Source organism: Carcharodon carcharias, chromosome 4 (genome assembly GCF_017639515.1).
Source record: "Carcharodon carcharias isolate sCarCar2 chromosome 4, sCarCar2.pri, whole genome shotgun sequence".
In the NCBI taxonomy this organism is placed as follows: Eukaryota; Metazoa; Chordata; class Chondrichthyes; order Lamniformes; family Lamnidae; genus Carcharodon; species Carcharodon carcharias.
The window spans coordinates 67158008-67178149 of record NC_054470.1 but is presented as its reverse complement, the minus strand read 5'-3'; the positions used below and the strand labels follow the sequence as shown (position 1 = coordinate 67178149).

The following is a 20142-nucleotide window of genomic DNA, read 5'->3' as shown; positions in this document are numbered from 1 at the left end:
TGAGTGCTATGTGCGATTTGCACATCTAACATGAATACTGTTACCACATCCATTTTGGAAGAAGATATAAATAAATAGTTCAGTGAACTTTTCAGTGTCTGGCTGTGCCACGGACCAACAAGGGGGCTTTTCCATTGGAGGACTTCTAACAATCAGCAGTGATGCATTGACCATAGGATCCTATTGATCCATTGGGTATGGGTCAGTAATCTAAATTGCAGATTGCAGTAAAATATACTTATGTGGCAGTCTTTTGTTACATTTGTGGAATGCCCATTGCAGAGGGACAAGCACCACCAACATATCCTCAGACCTATTCAAGGCATGATGCTTTAAAAAAAAAAGACAGCCATCAAAAAATGAGCAGATCGATACAGAATAAGCCTTTTGGTTACTTTTTGTGTGTAGCCATGCTTCATACTCACCCAAAAGAGGGAAAACTATTAAACAATTTAGTAAAGATTTGAGTTGGCTATTTAAGACCGTAAGACGTAGGAGCAGAAGTAGGCCATTTAGCCCATCGAGTCTACTCCGCCATTCAATGAGACCGTGGCTGATCTGATAATCCTCAACTCCACTTTCCTGTCTTTCCCCCATAACCTTTCATTCCCTTACTGATTAAAAATCTCTCTATCTCAGCCTTAAATATACTTAATGACCCAGCCTCTACAGACCTCTTTGGTATAGAATTGCACAGATCAACTACCCTCTGAGGAGAAATTCCTCATCATCTGTCTTAAATGGGCATCCCCTTACTCTGAGGTCATGCCCTCTTGTCCTAGACTCTCCCACAAGAGAAAACAACCTCTCAGCATCTACTCTGCAAGCTTCATAAGAATCTTATATGTATCAATAAGGTTGCTTCTCATTCTTCTATACTCCAATGAGTGCAGGCCCAACCTACTTAACCTCACCCCATAAGAAAATCCCTCCATACCCGGGATCAACCTAGTGAACCTTCTCTGGACTGCCTCCAATGCCAGTACATCTTTCCTTAGATAAGGGGACCAAAACTGTTCACAGTATTCTAAGTGTGGTCTAACTAGTTCCTTGTATAGTTTTAGCAAGACTTCCCTATTTTTATACTCCACTCCTTTTGAAATAAAGGCTAACGTTCCATTTGCCTTTCCTATTACCTGTTGAACTTGTGTGCTAGCTTTTTGAGATTCGTGCACAAGGACCCCCAAATCCCTCTGTGCTGCAGCTTTCTGCAGTCTTTCTCCATTTAAATAATATTCAGCTCTTCTATTCTTTCTGCCAAAGTGCATAACCTCACATTTTCCCACATTATATTCAAATTTTTGCCCAGTCATTTAACCTGTCTATATCCCTCTGTAGACTCTTTGTGTCATCCTCACCACTTGCCTTCCCACCTATTTTTGTGTCATCCACAAACTTGGCGGTAGTACATTCATTTCCCTCATCCAAGACATTAATATATATTGTAAATAATTGTGGCCCCAGCACTGATCCCTGTGGCACTCCACTAGTTACAGGTTGCCATCTTTAAAATGCCCCCCTTATCCCAATTCTGTCTTCTAGTGTTTAGCCAATCCTCTATCCATGCTAATATACTACCCCAACACCATGGGCTCTTATCTTATTAAGTAGCCTTATATTTTCCATATGCTTGATGCACAACTTATGCTACCACCATAAAAGCAAATTCCTTTATATTAAAAAGATTGCAAAATGCTTTTCATTGGGCAAAATACACAAAATGATGACTGCATTCTTTGCAATTGAATTCTAAAGGGCTGAATAATCAAAATTGCTGACATTGTTATACCTCTAAACTATTTGAATAATGTTGAGTTAATAAAAGCATTTTATTCTAAGGTTGCTTTTTTTTAAAATTTTCTTATGAACTGGAGGATAAAATGAAGGTGGGCTATCAACAAATGGAAAAGGACATGCAATTGTACAGCAGCCAGCTAGATACTGAGCGGTCACGCTACAAAGAAATGCAATCTGATTTGCAGAAAGAATTAAAGTCTGCTTTCAACGAAAATACCAAGCTAATGTCACTTCTGGATGGAAAAGTCCCTAAAGGTATTGTTACTGTAATATACTGTTTCACATTTAAGGACCACATTGTATATTTTCATTAATCACCTTTGGCCTGGATTTGAATCCAGCTCAGGTTAACTAAATTAATTTTTTTGGTTTATAGTTCTGTATTTCATTTTTCAAAAAGACAGTGTCAGAAGTTGAATACAGCTTTCCATCTTTCCCAATTTCCCACCTCTGGAAAATATACCTTGACCTTTGCACTGGTAGTTCTTTTCCTTCTCTAATTATTGCCTCAAGGCTAACTGGAATGAGGAAGCTTTACTGTCTGGTTCCTCCTTTTTCTGTTGTGGCACCGTTTCTGTGGTGGCGCCTTCTCTTGATGATAAAGAAGTTTGCCTCCTTATATTTCGGAGAATAAGTCAAAAAGTAAAATTACTGCCTTGCATATAATCAGACTGACATTTTTATGTTTCATTACTAGCAGGAATAAAGCTTGGTAGCCCCTTTATAGTATAAAGTCTTAGAAAAAAAATAGGAGGGTGATTTGCACCTCCCGACATTGCATGCATGAAGTCGGTTTGACTGTTACCAAGTGGACTTCATTGGGCCAGCCTTCCTGCATGAAGCAAACATGGGCTGCTTTTCAATATTTAAATTAGGATCCTACGCCACCCGTAAGATCATAGCGTCATTTTTGTGTACCAACGGGCAGGCATGCTATATTTGCTCTTCGGCACTAGGCTTGAGTGGTTAGGCTTAAAGGAGCAGCTGCAGAGCACTCAAGCATGTAGATCAAAATTCTTGGGACCAGAAGGTACAGGAACTAAGTGCTCCTGAACTAATACAAATGGCCCACAGGTGGCCTGCCCACTTACCCCACCAAACTCTCATTCCTGGCTTGGCCCTGCGAAAGTCCTGACCCTGAGTGCTGAAAGTGGTTAGCCCTGGATTAGTTCTCAGATGGGCAATGGCTCCTGCTGCCTTCTGATATGGGTCCCCTGAATATCTCTTTCCCACCCCCCCCCCCCCACCCCATGTTTTTTTATGCAAGTAGCCAGCTAGATTTTAATTTGTGTTGTCATTCAAGAAAGTCTGTTTCCTATCCTCTTGTGTGCTTTCTTGGCTGAGTCAGTGATGTGTATGGTATGTCCTTGGGAGCACAACTGTTGCATTGCCCAAACTGGGTGTGAAATGCATTATGGGGATTTAATATATAAGAAACCAAAAGCTTGATGTGCATGTCTGTGATACACCAGATGGCTGCATTGAAGGTACTAGCTTTGCTACAAAAATAAGATTTCACAGGCCTTTTTGCTCAGTACTAATATAACTGAGCACCTGCATAATAAAACATAAAATTCTCTGTTGTCCTCGATGTTGGACTTAATTTCCCCAAAAAAAGTTGTGCAGTTACCCTTAAAACTTGGGTTATTAAGAGGAATCAATGTCCTGTTCTGATTACAGTAGAACGTTATTAAATCAATTGTGAAGCATTTTACTTCACAACTGGTTGTAGTATGTATTTTGCTTAGTCATTAAGAAGACAGCTATCTTTGAAACCATTGTAGTAAAACAAAAACTTGATCATTCTTTTGCGCATACTATGTTCTTGCCCCAACTCTTGTGTAGAGTACCTTGAAAATGCGCACGTATTCTATGGGTTTTAATAAACTTCCTTCACTAAGTTGGAGCATTGCTATTTTGCCCATGGAGGAGCAATTCGGGTGCTAAATTAACAAGAACGCTTCTATTTCAACTCTACACCTCTGTTCCCCTCCATTAAAAATTTGGAGAACTCATGTAAGGCTGAGCTTCTCTCTATTGCTGTGTAACTGAAGCTGCTCAAAATAGCAATTGAAGAATCATTACATTCAAACTCTTTAGCGAAAAAACTACTCTATACCTATTAATAGGCAAGAGTCTATTTCATCTTTGCATCGGCAGAGTTCAGTTGAGTTCTTTACAATGGTTATAAAATGGGCTCGCTAAATGTGTTTCACTTTTGCTGAGAAGTGCAAGTAAGCTCAACTTCCTTTATTATTGAAAATCTTGTCAAATCCTTCAGGGCAGCACAAGACAAACTTGCAAAAGAAGTAAGCCCAAAAAAAGGCGTGATGAGTCTTTCAAAGATAACACACTTGTAATGATAGAATGTAGACCACACCATTCTGTTCTAATGAAACCAACTCCTCAAAATTCTTTTTAGAATTTAGCACTTCCTCACAGTTTGAGCTCATATATCGGAGTACATATTTATTTTTTATTCCCAACAATAATCTGTATTTAGAGAAGTGAAACTTGAGCCTTTTATTTACTAGAGTATTTTTGAAGTTTGTGAATGCTGGCTTGGAGAGTTGATACATTCCAGTATTGACTGTCACCAGATCTTATATTTTTAAAATAAGTTATCTCATGTTTTGGAGAATCTGCAAACTCACTCAGTGTAGTCAGAAGAAGTAGGACTAATCTGAGTCAAAAGGTTTGGGGAAATGGGCAATGGTGCCTCCAAATTTTCTTTGCGCGTGAGCTGTTTATTTCAATGCACAGTAACCTTAAATGTTTTTCAGCAACCACATCTGCGCACTATCTTAAAGTGGGCAGCTTGTGAACAGCTTGAGTGGTAGCTTCGTGATTGCACTGCACAGCTTAAAGAAACATTGAGTATGGGAATTATAAAGACTCTACTCCCTGAAAACTAGTTCGCTGGATGCCCATGATTAAAACGTTGCTGGGAATTGTTGTAATTTTCCTTATCTTGCTTTCTTGCCCCCTCCACCTCTACCCTCCCCCAATTTGAGATTGGTATTAGCACTATCTGGATATTTACGTTAGCTCAGTAAAGGTGAAATACTAAAACTGAAAGTCAAAGTAAAAACCAGCTGAGACAAGATTAAGCCATAATCTAAAACTTCAGGGGATTGGGCAGGGAGGGGGTGATACTTACTGATAGGTAAAAATCATTTTGAGGGAAAAAGTCCATTGCTAATGTTGCAATTCATGTGTATATGAGGATTTTAACTGTTTTTACACTTGTACTTTGAAGATGTCAATCAGCATTTTAATACTACCTTCCTTTTGATAAACCTAGATTTATTGGATCGTATTCATTTGGAAAAGAACATGGTTGATCTTAAACAACAGTTGGAAAAAGCAGAAAAAGAAAAAACTAGACTGGAGGAGGAATCATCCCTTTTATCTCAATATAAATCATTGCCTGAAAAAGTAGATGAATTGGCAAAGCAGGTAATGAAGGTGCAATGAGTACTTTAGAGAATGCTTGACTTTTATGCCTTTTATTTATATTACTATGGGCTTATCCTGTATACCACTTATCACATCCTCAGAAGGTCCAAATGAACACTCAAGTGTTCATTGAAAATATTTTCTTAAAATAATTGAACCCAACCAGATATCAATGGATTAGTTCCCTTAACATGCCCTTCTCTCTCTAGTCAGATTTCGAAATTTGAAATGGATTGCAAAACAGGAAAACACAAACTCTTCAAGTTGGGGTGGAAATTTGTTAGGGAAGCATGTAAAGACTGGGCTGCACTCATCTGCAAAGCCAGTTTACAAACCTTTTACCTTGTCCAGCTGGAGAACTGGGCAAGTGTTTGGTGACTCCTATTATTGATGATAACCATCGTAAATTGAGCATCGGGAAATAAATTATACCTAAAATGAAGGTTTATGTTATCATTACAATAATGCTTCTTAGAAAAGCAAAATAACATATCATGTGGGAGAGAAGATCAACTCAAGAGAATTTAGAGTACGTGACGAAATCCACAAGGAAAAGGTAAATTTTGAGTCCCTTGAAACTACGGAAGAGTTGAGGCGAAAGGGTTTGGGAGGAGAATCTCAAAGCAGAGGCGTGGTGTTCTAAGAAATTATGAGGATCAGGTTCGCAGGCGGGTAGTTTGATGCGGAAACAAAGAACAGGAGACTAGCTTGCTAGGATAATATTATTTTATTTTGCTTGTTTCCTACCTAGCCTATATAGGATAGAAACCAGGTCCGATACTCACAACGGGTCTGGCATAATTGGCTATATACTTACTCCACGAATTACTGGAACTGGGAGCCGTCAGTTCTGCGGAGGTGCCGCCTGTGACCCACGCTCAGCGATTAGCTTAACCCGGAGCAGACTCCCCGAACTGGGGACTTTCCAGGCTTATATATGCGCTACTCGCCGAGTTCACTGAGTCCGCGTTGGGCACTCGTCCAACACATTGTTTAGTACTGGGCATTGTTCCCATGCGGTTTCGGCTCCGACTCCCTTCAGTAGATAACAGGAAGTCTCTTAGCAACGTCTTGTGTTCAAGGTCAACTGGTGTCTGGATCCAATCTTGCATGTATTGGGACACCATGTTAACCCCTTATATTACATTCCACTGATTGGCCCAATACATGTAACGATTATACAAATACATAATAATAAGCAATACATTGTTATAACATGTACATGTTTTGTTCCAGTTGCTGCCGCACACGGCAAACATACGTACAGGTCAGTATATTACAACAGGTCAGAATCACTAAAACTCCGATTAAAATGAACAACGGAGGAAATAGGGAACGTCGTGCCGTAGTTGACAGCCCATTGAACAGATCCCACCAGTGATGGGCGGATTCCACCTCTACTACATGAGCAGCGTGTACTACCTTTTGGCCATGTATAAAGGTGGACACAGTCACCCGGGTAACATTGATTTGATGTTGTCGCAATATCTGCTTTAGCTCTTCCGAGCGATCGAGGGCCTGTTTAAAACGCTCTAGCGAGATACTCCAAGGGTGCAGCCATACCTGCCACTGCATAGTGGTGAGGTGTTGCGTTCCGCTGTAATTGGTCAATAGGTAAGTATGGTTCTGCCACCGCCATCGATAGATGCCAGTAAGGCAACCTGAAAAAGGGGTCGTCGGGAGTAAGGCATGGGCATGACTAGTGGCCACACAGAGCGTATGGGGACCAATCTGCCACATCATATCTCGGGGTGCCTCAATCATCCATTCACACAAAGCCGTGTCTTCTGTAAGGCACGGGTCTCGATATCGATCCATCAACAGACAGGCCTTTCCTTGATCCGCCTGCTCACACGCGGACAAGTCATAGGTAAGATTGGTGTCCGGACTGAACCAATTCCCTTTTGTTTTGAGAAAGTAATATCCATCAGATGTAATGACCGGCAATACGTAATATCGGCACACCGTCACAAAATCAGTTACATTCAAGGTTACAAAATGTCCTTTACACAGCGTTGCATTACACCATGTTTTGTCCGGATAGGTGTTCATCCATAATTTCTCAGATACGTTCCACACCCCTCGCCAGGCCTGAACATTAGGCGAAGTGACTATTCGTAAAAATCGTTCTTTTTGCAAATGTGCATGCAGCATTTGGATACCGCAAATTGTCCAGTTCATCTGTACAGTAAAATTTTGGAACAGCCGTTGAGTCGAATCCCACACGTCCAATTCCCATTTTAAGGAATGCAGCAAAATTCGTGCAGTCTCTTCCTGCGTCATCATGGCCGACGGCATCCATCGGCCAATAGTGTACAGGCCTTGTGCAGTTGCTTGCCCCGTACTGGATAATTTAGTACGGGTCACTTCAGAGTCTATAGCATTGGATATCCCCATTACTGTCCCTGCCCCTCCTAACAAGGTATCGTACCATGCCCGTCGTCGCCGTTTAGGGTTACATTCGGGTATGACTGGCAGTCGGAAGGTGGTTGATGTTTTGGGATGCCAGACTCTCCCCTGATTAACCAGTCCATTGGGCCTCTGCCAGTGATTGGCGTCCCATTGGTAATCCTCATTTCGTCGTTGGCGGTAATAATAGTCCATTCAATACCACCCTCATGACACTGTCCTTCGGAACACATATTCACCCGGGTGTGAATGGTCAGTGCGCAGCCCGGGGCCACTGTTGTGTTTGCATCCTCAAAGCTGCCCTTGTATCGATACAACGTGCAATTGCTGGTGATAGTCATAATGTCACATCGTTGTCCGGAGGGGCACGTAAAATTGTCCTGCCTTCGCTCTTGGTCACTGGCTTCCCAGCTGACGATCTGTCCCAGAGCACCAGCATTGTGTTTCGTTTCTTCCGACCCGGGTCTTGACATACTCCGACCCAGGATTCCAACAGTCCATAGCACATTCAGGGCCCACCACCATGCCATGATCCGGATCTATGGTGACGAGAAGACGTGGGCTCATGTTTCTCGGAGGTAGCATTGGTTTGCCGGCACGTTATGCCAGGCTGAGTCCCCTGGATACATTATTGTCACCAAACTATCCTTCCCTTGGGCGATTATTTCTGCCGGTTTTGGAGGGCCATTTGGCTGGCGTACCCAAACTTTAGCCCCCTTTACATCAGTGGATCCGAAACCTCCCGTTCCCCGTTCGGTTATTTTCGTAGGGGCCCCCGTCTCCTCCACAGTGGACATGTCACAAGGTTTAATTACCAATTGGGCGATCTTATCCCCCTTATTAACCACGTAGGGCTCGGTGGTGATGTTGACTAGGATAACCCCAATCTCTCCCTGATAGTCTGCGTCAATAACTCCACCCATGACATCGATCCCTTTCAGTGATAACCCAGATCGTGGGAGAATGTGTCCATAAGTCCCGGAAGGGCAAACTAATCCCAAGCCGGTTTTAACTGCCGTTGGCACTTGGGGCACCAACGTCCGGGTAGTCAAGGCCCGCAAATCAAGCCCCGCTGATGCCGGGGTAGCCCGGACTGGCAGTTCCGCTTCCGCATCGAATTTCCACATTTTAATGGGACGCGCCTCGGGCGTGTCACATACCTTTATCATCCTATTTAAGGGTGTAACTCCATTCCCCAATGGACGATTGTTAATTTGTTTTACAACTCGGATGAGGTTCTTTTTCCAATTTGTCAAATCATTCGCCCCCCCCGCCTTCCGAAGAGAGGACTTCAAGATCCCATTCATCCGTTCAATCAGTCCTGCTGCTTGCGGATGATACGGCACATGGTATATCCATTCGACATGATTATCGTTGCACCATTGCTTTATCCGCCCTCCCGTAAAGTGCGAACCGTTGTCGCTCTGGACCTGCATAGGCATCCCATAGAATTGTTCTATCATATCTAAACATCGCAGGGTTGCCTGCTGATTATTATTGCGACAAGGATGGGTCACCAGGACCCCAGACATGGTGTCCACTGCTGTGCAAATGTGCCTGCATCCCTGGGACGTGGGCAATGGGCCCACGAAGTCCATCTGCCAGCTTTGGCCGGGGCCTTCTCCTCGGTGAATGTGCCCCATCATATGCTGAGGCACTCCCTGTCTTTGGTGTTGGCATTGCTCACACTGATTCACTGCGGTTTTTACATCGTCTACCAGCAGGTCTATACCCCGATCCCGGGCCCATTGTAGAGTCCCTTGTACCCCCCAATGCCCAGCCTTTTGGTGTGCCCATCTGGCTAGGTCCACCGAGGTGTCCCTCTGTATTACCATAGCTCGAACTATGCCGTCAACATATCGGTTATGGAGGGCTTCTGCGTCATTTCGGGACGTGTGGGCGTCCACGTGTGTGATAAATATCCTTAAATGCTGGGCCTTCTCCCAAATTTCCTCCCACAGCGGCCTACCCCATACTTCCCGACTTTGGATCATCCACTGATTGGCCTGCCATGTGGGCATCCACTGAGTCATCCCGTTAACTACTGACCATGAATCGGAAAATAGGTGTACCCCAATAATTCCGGCCTGCATGATTACCATATGCACCGCCTTGAGCTCGGCCCACTGGCTGCTCTTACCCTCTCCCAATTCTTCCAATGTAATCCCTTGCTTTGGATTATACGCAGCGGCCTTCCACCTACGCCGTCCTGACTTCCATTGAGCCGAGCCGTCCACGAACCAAGCAGTGGCTTGCTCTTCCGACGTCAGCTCATCGTACCTTTTCCCAAGTTTCACAGGTGATTCTGTGTATTCAATCACCTCGAATCTCACTTCCCCTCCCTCAGGGGCCTCCGCCACTTGCTCATGTAAGACTGACACCCCCTTCTGCCCAGTCTTCACCCTTTCTGACACATACCATTTCCATTTGATGATACTACTTTCTTGGGCCGTCCCTATCCTATGTGTAGTGGGATCACTCATTACCCACGGGAGAATGGGTATAGCCGTTCTCATAATTACTTCGTGTCCCGCTGTCAGGGCCTCGGTTTCCACCAAGCTCCAGTAGCAGGACAACAGTTGTTTCTCAAAGGGGGTGTACCTCCCCCCCGCCGGGGGTAGTTTACGAGACCAAAACCCCAACGGCTTCCTTACGCGTCCTTGTTTTTGCCATAGACTCCAATTTGCATAGTCTCCCTGTGCCGAAACCTGCAATTCGACCGGTCCTGACTGTATTTTTCCTAGGGATACAGCCTGCTGTATCGCTTGTTTGGCCATCTCGAAGGCGAGTTGATGGTTGTTAGTCCATTCAAACTCTGCCTTCTTCCTGGTAATTTGGTATAATGGTCTCAGTATCTGTCCCAAATGTGGTATATGTTGCCTCCAAAAGCCAAATAGTCCGATAAATTGCTGTACGTCCTTTTGCGTGTGAGGAACTGCGAAGGCCTGAATTTTATCCCTGGCCTTCTCGGTAACTTCTCGTTCCCCTTTATTCCAAATTATCCCCAGGAACTTCACAGTCTGGGAAGGCCCTTGTATCTTTGCCGGGTTGATTTCCCATCCGTACCCCTTCATGTGTTGGACTAATGCGTCCAACAGTGTTTGTATCTGGGCCTGCCCACTACCTTGTATCATTATATCGTCAATGTAGTGGGAGACCATTACATGGTCCGGCACTTCGAACCTTGCCAAATGTTCCGCCACTATCCTATGACATATAGTGGGGCTGTGCAGATAGCCTTGAGGCAACCGTGTGAATGTGAACTGTCTACCTTCCCACGTGAAGGCAAACTGTTCCTGTCTATCTTCGGGGATTGGGATAGTAAAAAAGGCATTAGCTAAATCGATCACTCCGTACCAAGTACCAGGGTGATGTTGTATTCGTCCTATAATGGTAACGGCGTCAGGTACCGCCGCCGTCAGGGCAGGGGTATGGCGGTTCAATTGCCGATAGTCCACCGTCATCCGCCAGGATCCATCAGCCTTACGGACCGGCCACAACGGGTTATTCCAAGCAGTCGAACACGTTTTTAGTACCCCCGCTTCTAAATATTCCTTAATGGTGGCGGAGATCTCTTTGTGCCCACCAGGAATTCTATACTGTCGCAGGCTGATCACCTTTTCGGCTATTGGGATGGGAAAGGGGTCCATTTTCACTTTTCCCACCAATACCGTGCGACAATGGATTAAGGTTCCAAATTCAAATTTGCCGTGTCGCAGGTATAAGGTTAGCCCTGCCAACACGTCCATTCCTAGGATCCACTCGCGGACCGGTGTTATGATTACCGAATGGGTCCTGATCGGCATTGCCCCTATCCCTAAGGGTAATTGCACCATTTTTCCTTCTATTAAGTTTCCTCCCAATCCCACTAATGTGACTGGGGTTCCTTTAAACTTATGGGGAGTTCCATGGATTAGGGTGGCCTCCGCCCCAGTGTCCACTAGAGCCATAACCGTCTGAACAGATTTGCGCCAATAAATGGTCACCGCCACATGTGGTCTGATGTCATCGGCCGACCATTGGCTCGTTTGTGGGCAAATCTTCGGGGCTTGGCCCAATCCCTATTGGTCCTCCCACTTGTCCTCTTCTGACAACGCCGGGTACAGGCGTTTAGCACCCCTTCCTCTCTTATTCTTCCCCTTCTTATTCGCATTGCGAGTGCGCCGGTCTACCTTGCAACATTCCCTGTAAGGGGTTGTCACCTCTCCTTCCTCCTCCTCGGAGGACTCCCATTGCGGTCGGGTGGGGGTTTTCCCTCTATCTGAAGCAACGTTCCCCGCCTCCCTGAACTGGCATTTCTGTATTAGTAGCTCTACCAATTCCTCTGCCGTCACCCGTGGTTCACGGGCCTCAGTTTCTACCCTGGACACTTTAAGTCCCTTTCGTTTACACATTTCCTGCAGCTCTCTCGTGGGTCTCCCATCAACGTCCGCAACCGGGACTTGTGCTTGCATCAACGCTTGCCATAGGGCTCGGCGGGAGGGTCCGGGGTTGGCTCCTTGATTGGGGTTGGATCTAGAGTCACCTCGAGTTTCCGAGCGACGTCCCTCCCTAGTCCCATTATTACCCCGGCCCTGCGCCCCCCAGTCTCCCAGTCCTCCCATCTCCCGCATCATACTCCGAGCCTCCCCCAACGTTTCTCCTTTGCCACTCAACATTATGGTAAGTAGTAACGGCTTATAATGTGGGGGAGCCGTTTTTACCAGGTGATCCCTGGCTTGTTTGCTCACGTTGACATTTTCTACCTCATCCAAGACTCCTAACAACAAGGCATCCCGTACACATAGCCGGGTCAATCTTTGTATTCCTTCCTTAATCGTGGTCCATATTCCTTCCAGGGGTGGCCAGTCAGACGGGAACGGGTATTGTTCTGCTACCGCTCGGGCGTACATCCTGAACAGAGTCCCCGTACCCCTCTCCCCTACCATATCTTTGGCCTGTCGTCTATATGCCAGGTCTATTGCCGCATCTTTGGCCAATCCCCCAAATTTGGGCGCATCCTGAAAGTCTACCTGGACTTGCTGTCCTCCTTCTTCCAAAAGCCTCACCAACCACAATTCAATGGGCTCCCCAGGATTTCGGCGGGTCTTTTGAGTAATGTATAATACTTCCTCCGTAGTAAAATCCTCCGTTAACTCGGAGAATTCCGGAGGAGGTTGCAACTGGGGGATCTCATGATGGATAGGCTCGCCTCGCTCGTTTCGTTGGGGATTTCCCTCATCATCCAACAACACTTCAAACCTAACAGGAGGCCGTCTCTGAACCTGTTTTCTCCGGACGACCGGATTCGCTCGCACCTGGGGTGGCAGCTCATCTTCGTACTGATCATCCGAGTCCCCCCATATATTCCCGTCCCAGTGGTCAATATCCCAGCCGTCCCCATTATTTAGCTGTGCCACAAACGCCCTTATTTGAGTGGGGTTCACGGAGCGCGGGCGCTTTCGCTCACTCTTCCGCTTACTAGACGACAAATGTGTGATCGCCCGCCCCGCTAATTCCGTTAGTGCTGCTATTTCTGCCTTTAGTTTTATAATTTCTTGTCTTAACATGGAGGCATCCCCGCTACTGAGCCCCTGCTCATGCTTAAGGGTTGCTATTTCAGCCTCCAACTTCTGACGCCTGTCAGACTGCTGCTTACAAGCCGCCGCACAAGCCCACATCCGCCTCTGGATCCCTGGCAAGGGGTTCCTTGAGGGGACCGGGATTTTCTCAAGGGTGGACAGCAGCGACCCTGGGGTGGTTCCTACGCCTTCGGCCTCCCAGTTTTCCGGTCGCCCCCCACCCTTCCGCAAACAGGCCGCTACACTATGCCACGGCCCTTGCCATCCTGGGACCGCAACCGCCTCGGCCTGCCCTTCTGGTTTCTTATTCCTTTTCCCAAACATTGTTTCGCATCAAAATCCCTCCTCAATTGCGATTGATCCTGCCGACTACGCCAAAATGTTCTAAGAAATTATGAGGATCAGGTTCGCAGGCGGGTAGTTTGATGCGGAAACAAAGAACAGGAGACTAGCTTGCTAGGATAATATTATTTTATTTTGCTTGTTTCCTACCTAGCCTATATAGGATAGAAACCAGGTCCGATACTCACAACGGGTCTGGCATAATTGGCTATATACTTACTCCACGAATTACTGGAACTGGGAGCCGTCAGTTCTGCGGAGGTGCCGCCTGTGACCCACGCTCAGCGATTAGCTTAACCCGGAGCAGACTCCCCGAACTGGGGACTTTCCAGGCTTATATATGCGCTACTCGCCGAGTTCACTGAGTCCGCGTTGGGCACTCGTCCAACACATTGTTTAGTACTGGGCATTGTTCCCATGCGGTTTCGGCTCCGACTCCCTTCAGTAGATAACAGGAAGTCTCTTAGCAACGTCTTGTGTTCAAGGTCAACTGGTGTCTGGATCCAATCTTGCATGTATTGGGACACCATGTTAACCCCTTATATTACACGTGGTGAATAAAACCCCTGTTACTAATGGAATAAAGGGATGGACACTGCATAGTTGACTGTGTTCGGGCAGGTTGAGGCTGTGAACTCGTGCATGAAGCTGGCAATGATTGCAGGTGAAACTAGACAGTTTTGAAGATGATTTTTGTGGAAGTAGAGTAGCAAAGTGCCAGTGCATTTTTGTTCAGTGCAAGTTAATGGTCATTGCCTCGAATTTGAACCTAGGTTCTAAAGCTAACAGAAGAACTAAATGATGTCACCTCCGAACGTGATAATTTGTTGGCATGCAGAGAAGAGAATGTTGAACAACATAAGAATTTGCGTGGAGAAATGTTGACCATTGCCCAAGATAGGAACAAACTCCAGGAAATACTTGCCAGCTTCCAATCTGAGAGGGATCATAAGGAAAATTTGACAACTGAACAACAGGTAGAAAAAGAAATGTTAGTTCTAGTTGTTTGATGGTTGGATCATTAATCTATAAAGATTAATCCTGATGTGTTTTAAAGCTCAAAAAGAATAGTAAGTGATATTTTCTCATCAGCAGGCAGTCTCTTGCATTCTTTCCAGAATTTTTAAGAAATTGTTTCAACAAAGCTATCTCGATGCAGAGGAAAAAACAATAAATGTTTACCACTACAATTAAACAAAATTCTAATATAAAAGACATTCCATTATTACCTTGCTTTCTTCCCTCATCTCTGTTTTGAGAACTCTGTTGTCAAATGGTATAGATCCTTTTATGGCTAAATTGTTGCTCAGTTTCTTAAACTGAGGCTAGATGCTGCAATTTCCTTTCGTCTAGTAGTCATATAAGCTAAGGTATGAAAATTGATTATAGTTGACAGCTTTTTGCCCATGAAAATCATAGGAATGCGAGAGATTATTTCAGTGAATTCTAAATATTATATGAATTAGCTCAAAATACCAATTGTAGTGCCATGTTTCACAAATGAAAGATCAGCCAACCCTTATTTTAAGGGGTTAATGCTAAATTCATATTAATATGGTAACGTTAATGCTGTTCATGTCATATTACGAATGGGCAGGGAAAAGTCGCAGGCAGTTATTTGTTCCACAGCATTTTCTTTAGAGACTTAAATGAATTGCTTGATTCATTAGCAGTCTGCTTCCATATGCTTTCTACAGAATGAAATGCAGTGTAGGGTGGAGAATCTTAAAAAGGAATTAGATCTGTACTCCTCGAAGTTTGAAGAAGAGAAGACTAAATGTGCGCAATTTCAACATGATCTTGAAGACAAAGAAAGGCAAGTTAAAGAGCAAGAACAGCAACTAAAGCAGGAGCTTGAGAAGCAGAAGGAAATTGGTGAGATTAAGACATTTTTCATCTGAACTCTAGGCTAATTTACGAATGTCACTTTTAAAATTCTACCTTCCTTTAAACTATGTCATTACACAGAATATTTAATAAAGTAAAACTAATAGTTTGAAATTCTTTTCATTTCACACATTAGAAGCTTATCACCGCCATTTGACCACAATAAGTATGGAGTTGGCTAAAGCCAGGAAGGTCGCCAGCTTGAGTGCCAATGGAAGGTGTTGTGCTAGTTGCTGAGTCATTGGCTGTTGCCAGCCTACATACTATTTGGCTCTGGTTCACTGTGGCAGATCCATGTTTGTGCCTCTGATGCAGGTCTACGGCCCGTGAGAGAAATACTTAACAGTTTTAGTATCTTTACTTTAGTGTGAATCTATAGTGGACATGTGTTATGGTCCTGCAGCAATAATTACTGGTTGAAACTTAACGGGCAGAATTTTGCCCTTGGTGGGCGGGTGGGCAGCTGAACTCCGCCATCGAAACGGGGCCTGCCACCATTTTGAGTGGACGGGCCAGTTAAGGCCCACCCAGCGGCCTGCCCAACAGGAAGCACTTCCTGTGCGGGGGGGAGGGATTCCCCATCTGTCAAAGTGCGTTCTTTCGCGCATGCGTGTGAAAGAGCTCACTGCTCCCTGAGACCAAGTGATATCTCAGGGAGATTAGTGACAGGTTAAAAAAAACTCTAAAAATAGAAAAATATTAAATTTATTAACATGCCCCCCTCATGTGACAATGTCACACGAGATGGGACATGTTAATAAGAAACACACAAACTTTATGAAACTTTTTAAAAACTGACATGAAACCTCATCCCGCCAGTGGATGAAGTTTCATGTATAATCAGGAGCCCACTGGGGCTCCTGCCCTGCCTGCCAGCCTTAAGGTTGGATGGGCAGGGTCTTTAACAATCTTAATTATCCTGTCAATGGCCTTAATTGGCCATTGACAGGTCGGCGAGCAGACAGCTGATTTCGCTGTTTGCCTGCCTTCCTGAAAATTTAAAGGGACCGGGATGATGTCGGGGATTCCTCCCGACATCATCCCGCATCATTTTCCCATCAGCGAGCGGGCTCCGTCCCAAATCGTCGACAGGAAAATCCTGGCCCAATATTTTGATGTTGTTTTATTAGACAGGTCATGGTGGGAATGGTATGAATAGACCATAGTTATGAAAATAAAGGTATTTTATTTAAGAAACATGTACGCAGCCTGAAGGCTGAATTGCAGTGTAACTTGTATCAAAAAATTCATATATAGACTAAATAATCAGGTTTAAAAACATGTAAACACGTAACAATCATGTCGTAACAAAAAGTAAACAAAGCCAGCAGGGGGACAGGGAAGTGATGAACAGGATATTAAAAGGATAATGTTGAATTAAAATTATTAAAATCACAAACAAATACATCGTTCCCACATTACAGTTACTGAAGTACAAAAATTTCATCATTTAAGTACTTCATTGAGGACCCAAGCCATGTAAGAAATAGGGCTACATTGGTATACATCTGTCAAACGTCATGCAGGATTGAGTTTAGTTGGATTTCTGAATTGCCTTGATTGCTCTGGGCCTGGTGGATTATCATCAGTTCTGAAATTGGGTGGATTGCATAAGGGATTTTCAGAACTTAGTACAAATATTAACTCTCATTTGTAGAGTTTCGAGCTTTGTGTCATGAAGGGTGTTGTCACATGACTGGTACTGAGGGCCTAAGATCAGTCTCACTGGTCTTTTGTATTCTTTTAATCTTGGCAGTTTGTGCTTGTGTATTAATATAACACCTGTCAACTTCAGACATTTGAGTTCAAAACCTGACATTCAAGAAATGAATTGTCAATGGTACTTACTTATGGGTAAATGCCAGGTTCCAACAGGCCTGGACATTGGAGTCCAGATATAAGTGCGCTAGAGCCTGGGTCGAGCCTAGCTAAATGCATGGCTACAGGTGGAATCTAATATCGCTTTACCAAACTCCCTAAGCATCTTATGTCAAGATTCCTGGAGGCTAATGCTAATCAGAGGAGCATTCGTGAACTTTTTTACCCTCCCTGAAACTGGTCCTATCAACTAACTTTGCAATCTACTGCAGCAGGAAGCTCTTGTGAGGACTTGGGTAGATTTGGAGTCAGGTGAGGAGATATGACAATTTGTTGACAACTGTCATCTCCACCAGTGGCTTTATCCTATGCAAGGCATTATCTCCAGAATTAACAATACTATGCAGACTCAAGTCAACTTTAAATCATTCACCCCTACCCTAGAACCTTTCAGCTTCCCTATAGTCTCCCATGATTTTTTAAAATTCTTTCATGGGATGTGGGCATCACTGGAAAGACCAGCATTTGCTACCTATCCCTTGCATTTAGTGGCTCCTTAGGCCATTTCAGAGGGCAGTTAAGAGTCAACAACGTTGCTGTGGGTCTGGAGTGACATGTAAGCCAGACCAGGTAAGGATGGCAGATTTCCTTCCCTAAAGGACATTAGTGAACCAGATGGGTTTTTAACAACAATTGAAGATAGTTTCATGATCACCATTACCGAGACTAGCTTTATATTCCAGATTGATTAACTGAATTCAAATTCCACCAGCTGCCATAATGGGATTTGAACCCGTGTCCCCAGAGCATTAGCCTGGGTCCCTGGATTACTAGAGATAAAAACAAAAAACTGCGGATGCTGGAAATCCAAAACAAAAACAGAATTACCTGGAAAAACTCAGGTCTGGCAGCATCGGTGGAGAAGAAAACTCTTTGATTCTCCGCCGATGCTGCCAGATCTGCTGAATTTTTCCAGGTAATTCTGTTTTTGTCCCTGGATTACTAGTCCAGCAATATTACCACTACGCCACCATCTCACCAAATATATTTTAGCTGTGTGTATTATGCTCAACTCTATAAGAGGAAATCTGAGGGAATTCTAGGAACCAAGCCTATGGAGGAGGAATGGTGGGTGGTGTGGAGGTAAATCCTTGAGAGCGTACTTTACAAATAATATAGAACCTAGGGGTTCAACAATTTTAGCCCTTAACGCCAGATAAATTACTGGAGGGGCAATGGCTGAAAGCATGCTATTCTAGTCATGCCTCACTTCTCCATTATTGTTCAGAATAATGCTGTGAAGACCAAAGGGATCATGTCCTGTCCAACAATTTCAGCAGACTCTCATGCGTGCTAGCTGGGCTGATTTAAGTGGCTTGTGAGGGACCCCTGCTATGTGCAGATTTACATGGCTTTAGCTACTAACTGTAACAAGGTAAGTTATTGTGGAAAGGACTGCACTCCTGCACAAGCCTTGCTGAAACACGTGCAGAATATATCCCATTCAAATTGATGTCTAGCTTGCAACTGGAAATATCAAGTTGCTTGGTTCTGGTTTTGGGGACTCACTTGACACAAACTCCATCCCAGCACAGTAACCCACCCACTGGCCTGGCAATGAAGATCAAGAGTGTTAACTGACATAACAGGTACTAGTAAGCAAGGCATTTCTTCTTTCTTCCCTTCCCCACCTCCCATTTTGTTCCAAGGTGCAAGTAACAGATAATTTAGCTATCCTCCTAGGCCTCTGCCCGTTATGAGAAACCTGTTATCAGTGTAATACTGCAGGAGGCATTGTGCGGTCAAAAAATGAGGATTTTGTAAAATGTTTATAACTATGAATTATAGAATTAAAAAAAAAAAGTAGAGTTGTCCCAATGTTCATTCTTTCAACACCCAACATCACCAAAACCATATTAATTGGAAATTCAACTCATTGCTTATGAGATTCTGCTGTGCACATAGTGACTGCCACCCACATGCACTGAAGAGTAATTCATTGTATGTGAATGGATTTAACCTATTTAAGATGCAATGCCATATAAATGCAAGCCATTTTTTTTTAATGTCCTTTAATCAAACTTAAAATGAAGGTAGCCTTTCTATGGGTGAAATGAAGCTCGTAATTGCAGTTATGTTGATAGGTTTGTGAATTACCATAGCTTTGTTTCCAAGCACCAACTTGATTGGTTAATTTTGTGTTGTCTTCAAATTAATGCTGGTGCCCGGAATATGTTTTTGCAACGTGATTTCTTCCCTTATTCAAAAACAAATTAACTTCCATTTGTTAATCATTATAACAAGAATTGCAGAAGTTGAAAAAGGTGTACAGCATAGACGGATACATCTTTGAATTCAGTTTGATAATGTAATTTCTTACAACTTTTCTCCTGATAGATGATAAATATTCTAAAGCTTCAGAAAATCTGAAACAACTAAACGAAGAGAAAGAAGAGCTAGTGATTAAATTGCAAGTTTTAACAAAAGCAAATGAAGAACTGGCAATGTCACAATCCAAATCTCATCAACAGGTTAGTTTAATTGAGCAACTTTAATTTGCTATAAGTTTCCCCATTATGTTTCACAATATAAATACCCCAAAATTGTTTTCTAGTTGGTGATCATGTTGGTCTTGGCTGATGTCAAATTTCTGGTAGACTGTATTTGCCTTCTGTTCAGATGGTCATGGTGCATAAAAGGGTTGTTGATCTCCCTCATGGTCGTGACTGAAGTTTTATATCAGTTAATGATACATTTGGTGGCGTTCTCTAACAAAAGCAAGAATGCAGAGACTATTTTGCCTCGAGCAAAAAAGATAGAATTTCCAAGGTTTTCAAGTTATAAGATCTCACTGGCGCTGCTGCAGTAA

General features: G+C 43.9%; 1 protein-coding gene across 1 annotated transcript in view; it reads left to right on the top strand.

Moving 5' to 3' along the window:
• LOC121276751 (centromere-associated protein E-like) overlaps positions 1-20142 on the top strand; it is a 114658-nt gene extending 94516 nt beyond the window's left edge. Inside the window, exons 22-27 of the mRNA XM_041185297.1 lie at positions 1875-2052; positions 5102-5256; positions 14342-14545; positions 15266-15443; positions 19671-19804; positions 19888-20142. Of these exons, the coding sequence (XP_041041231.1) occupies positions 1875-2052; positions 5102-5256; positions 14342-14545; positions 15266-15443; positions 19671-19804; positions 19888-20142 (1104 nt within the window). The remainder of the gene's footprint in view (positions 1-1874; positions 2053-5101; positions 5257-14341; positions 14546-15265; positions 15444-19670; positions 19805-19887) is intronic.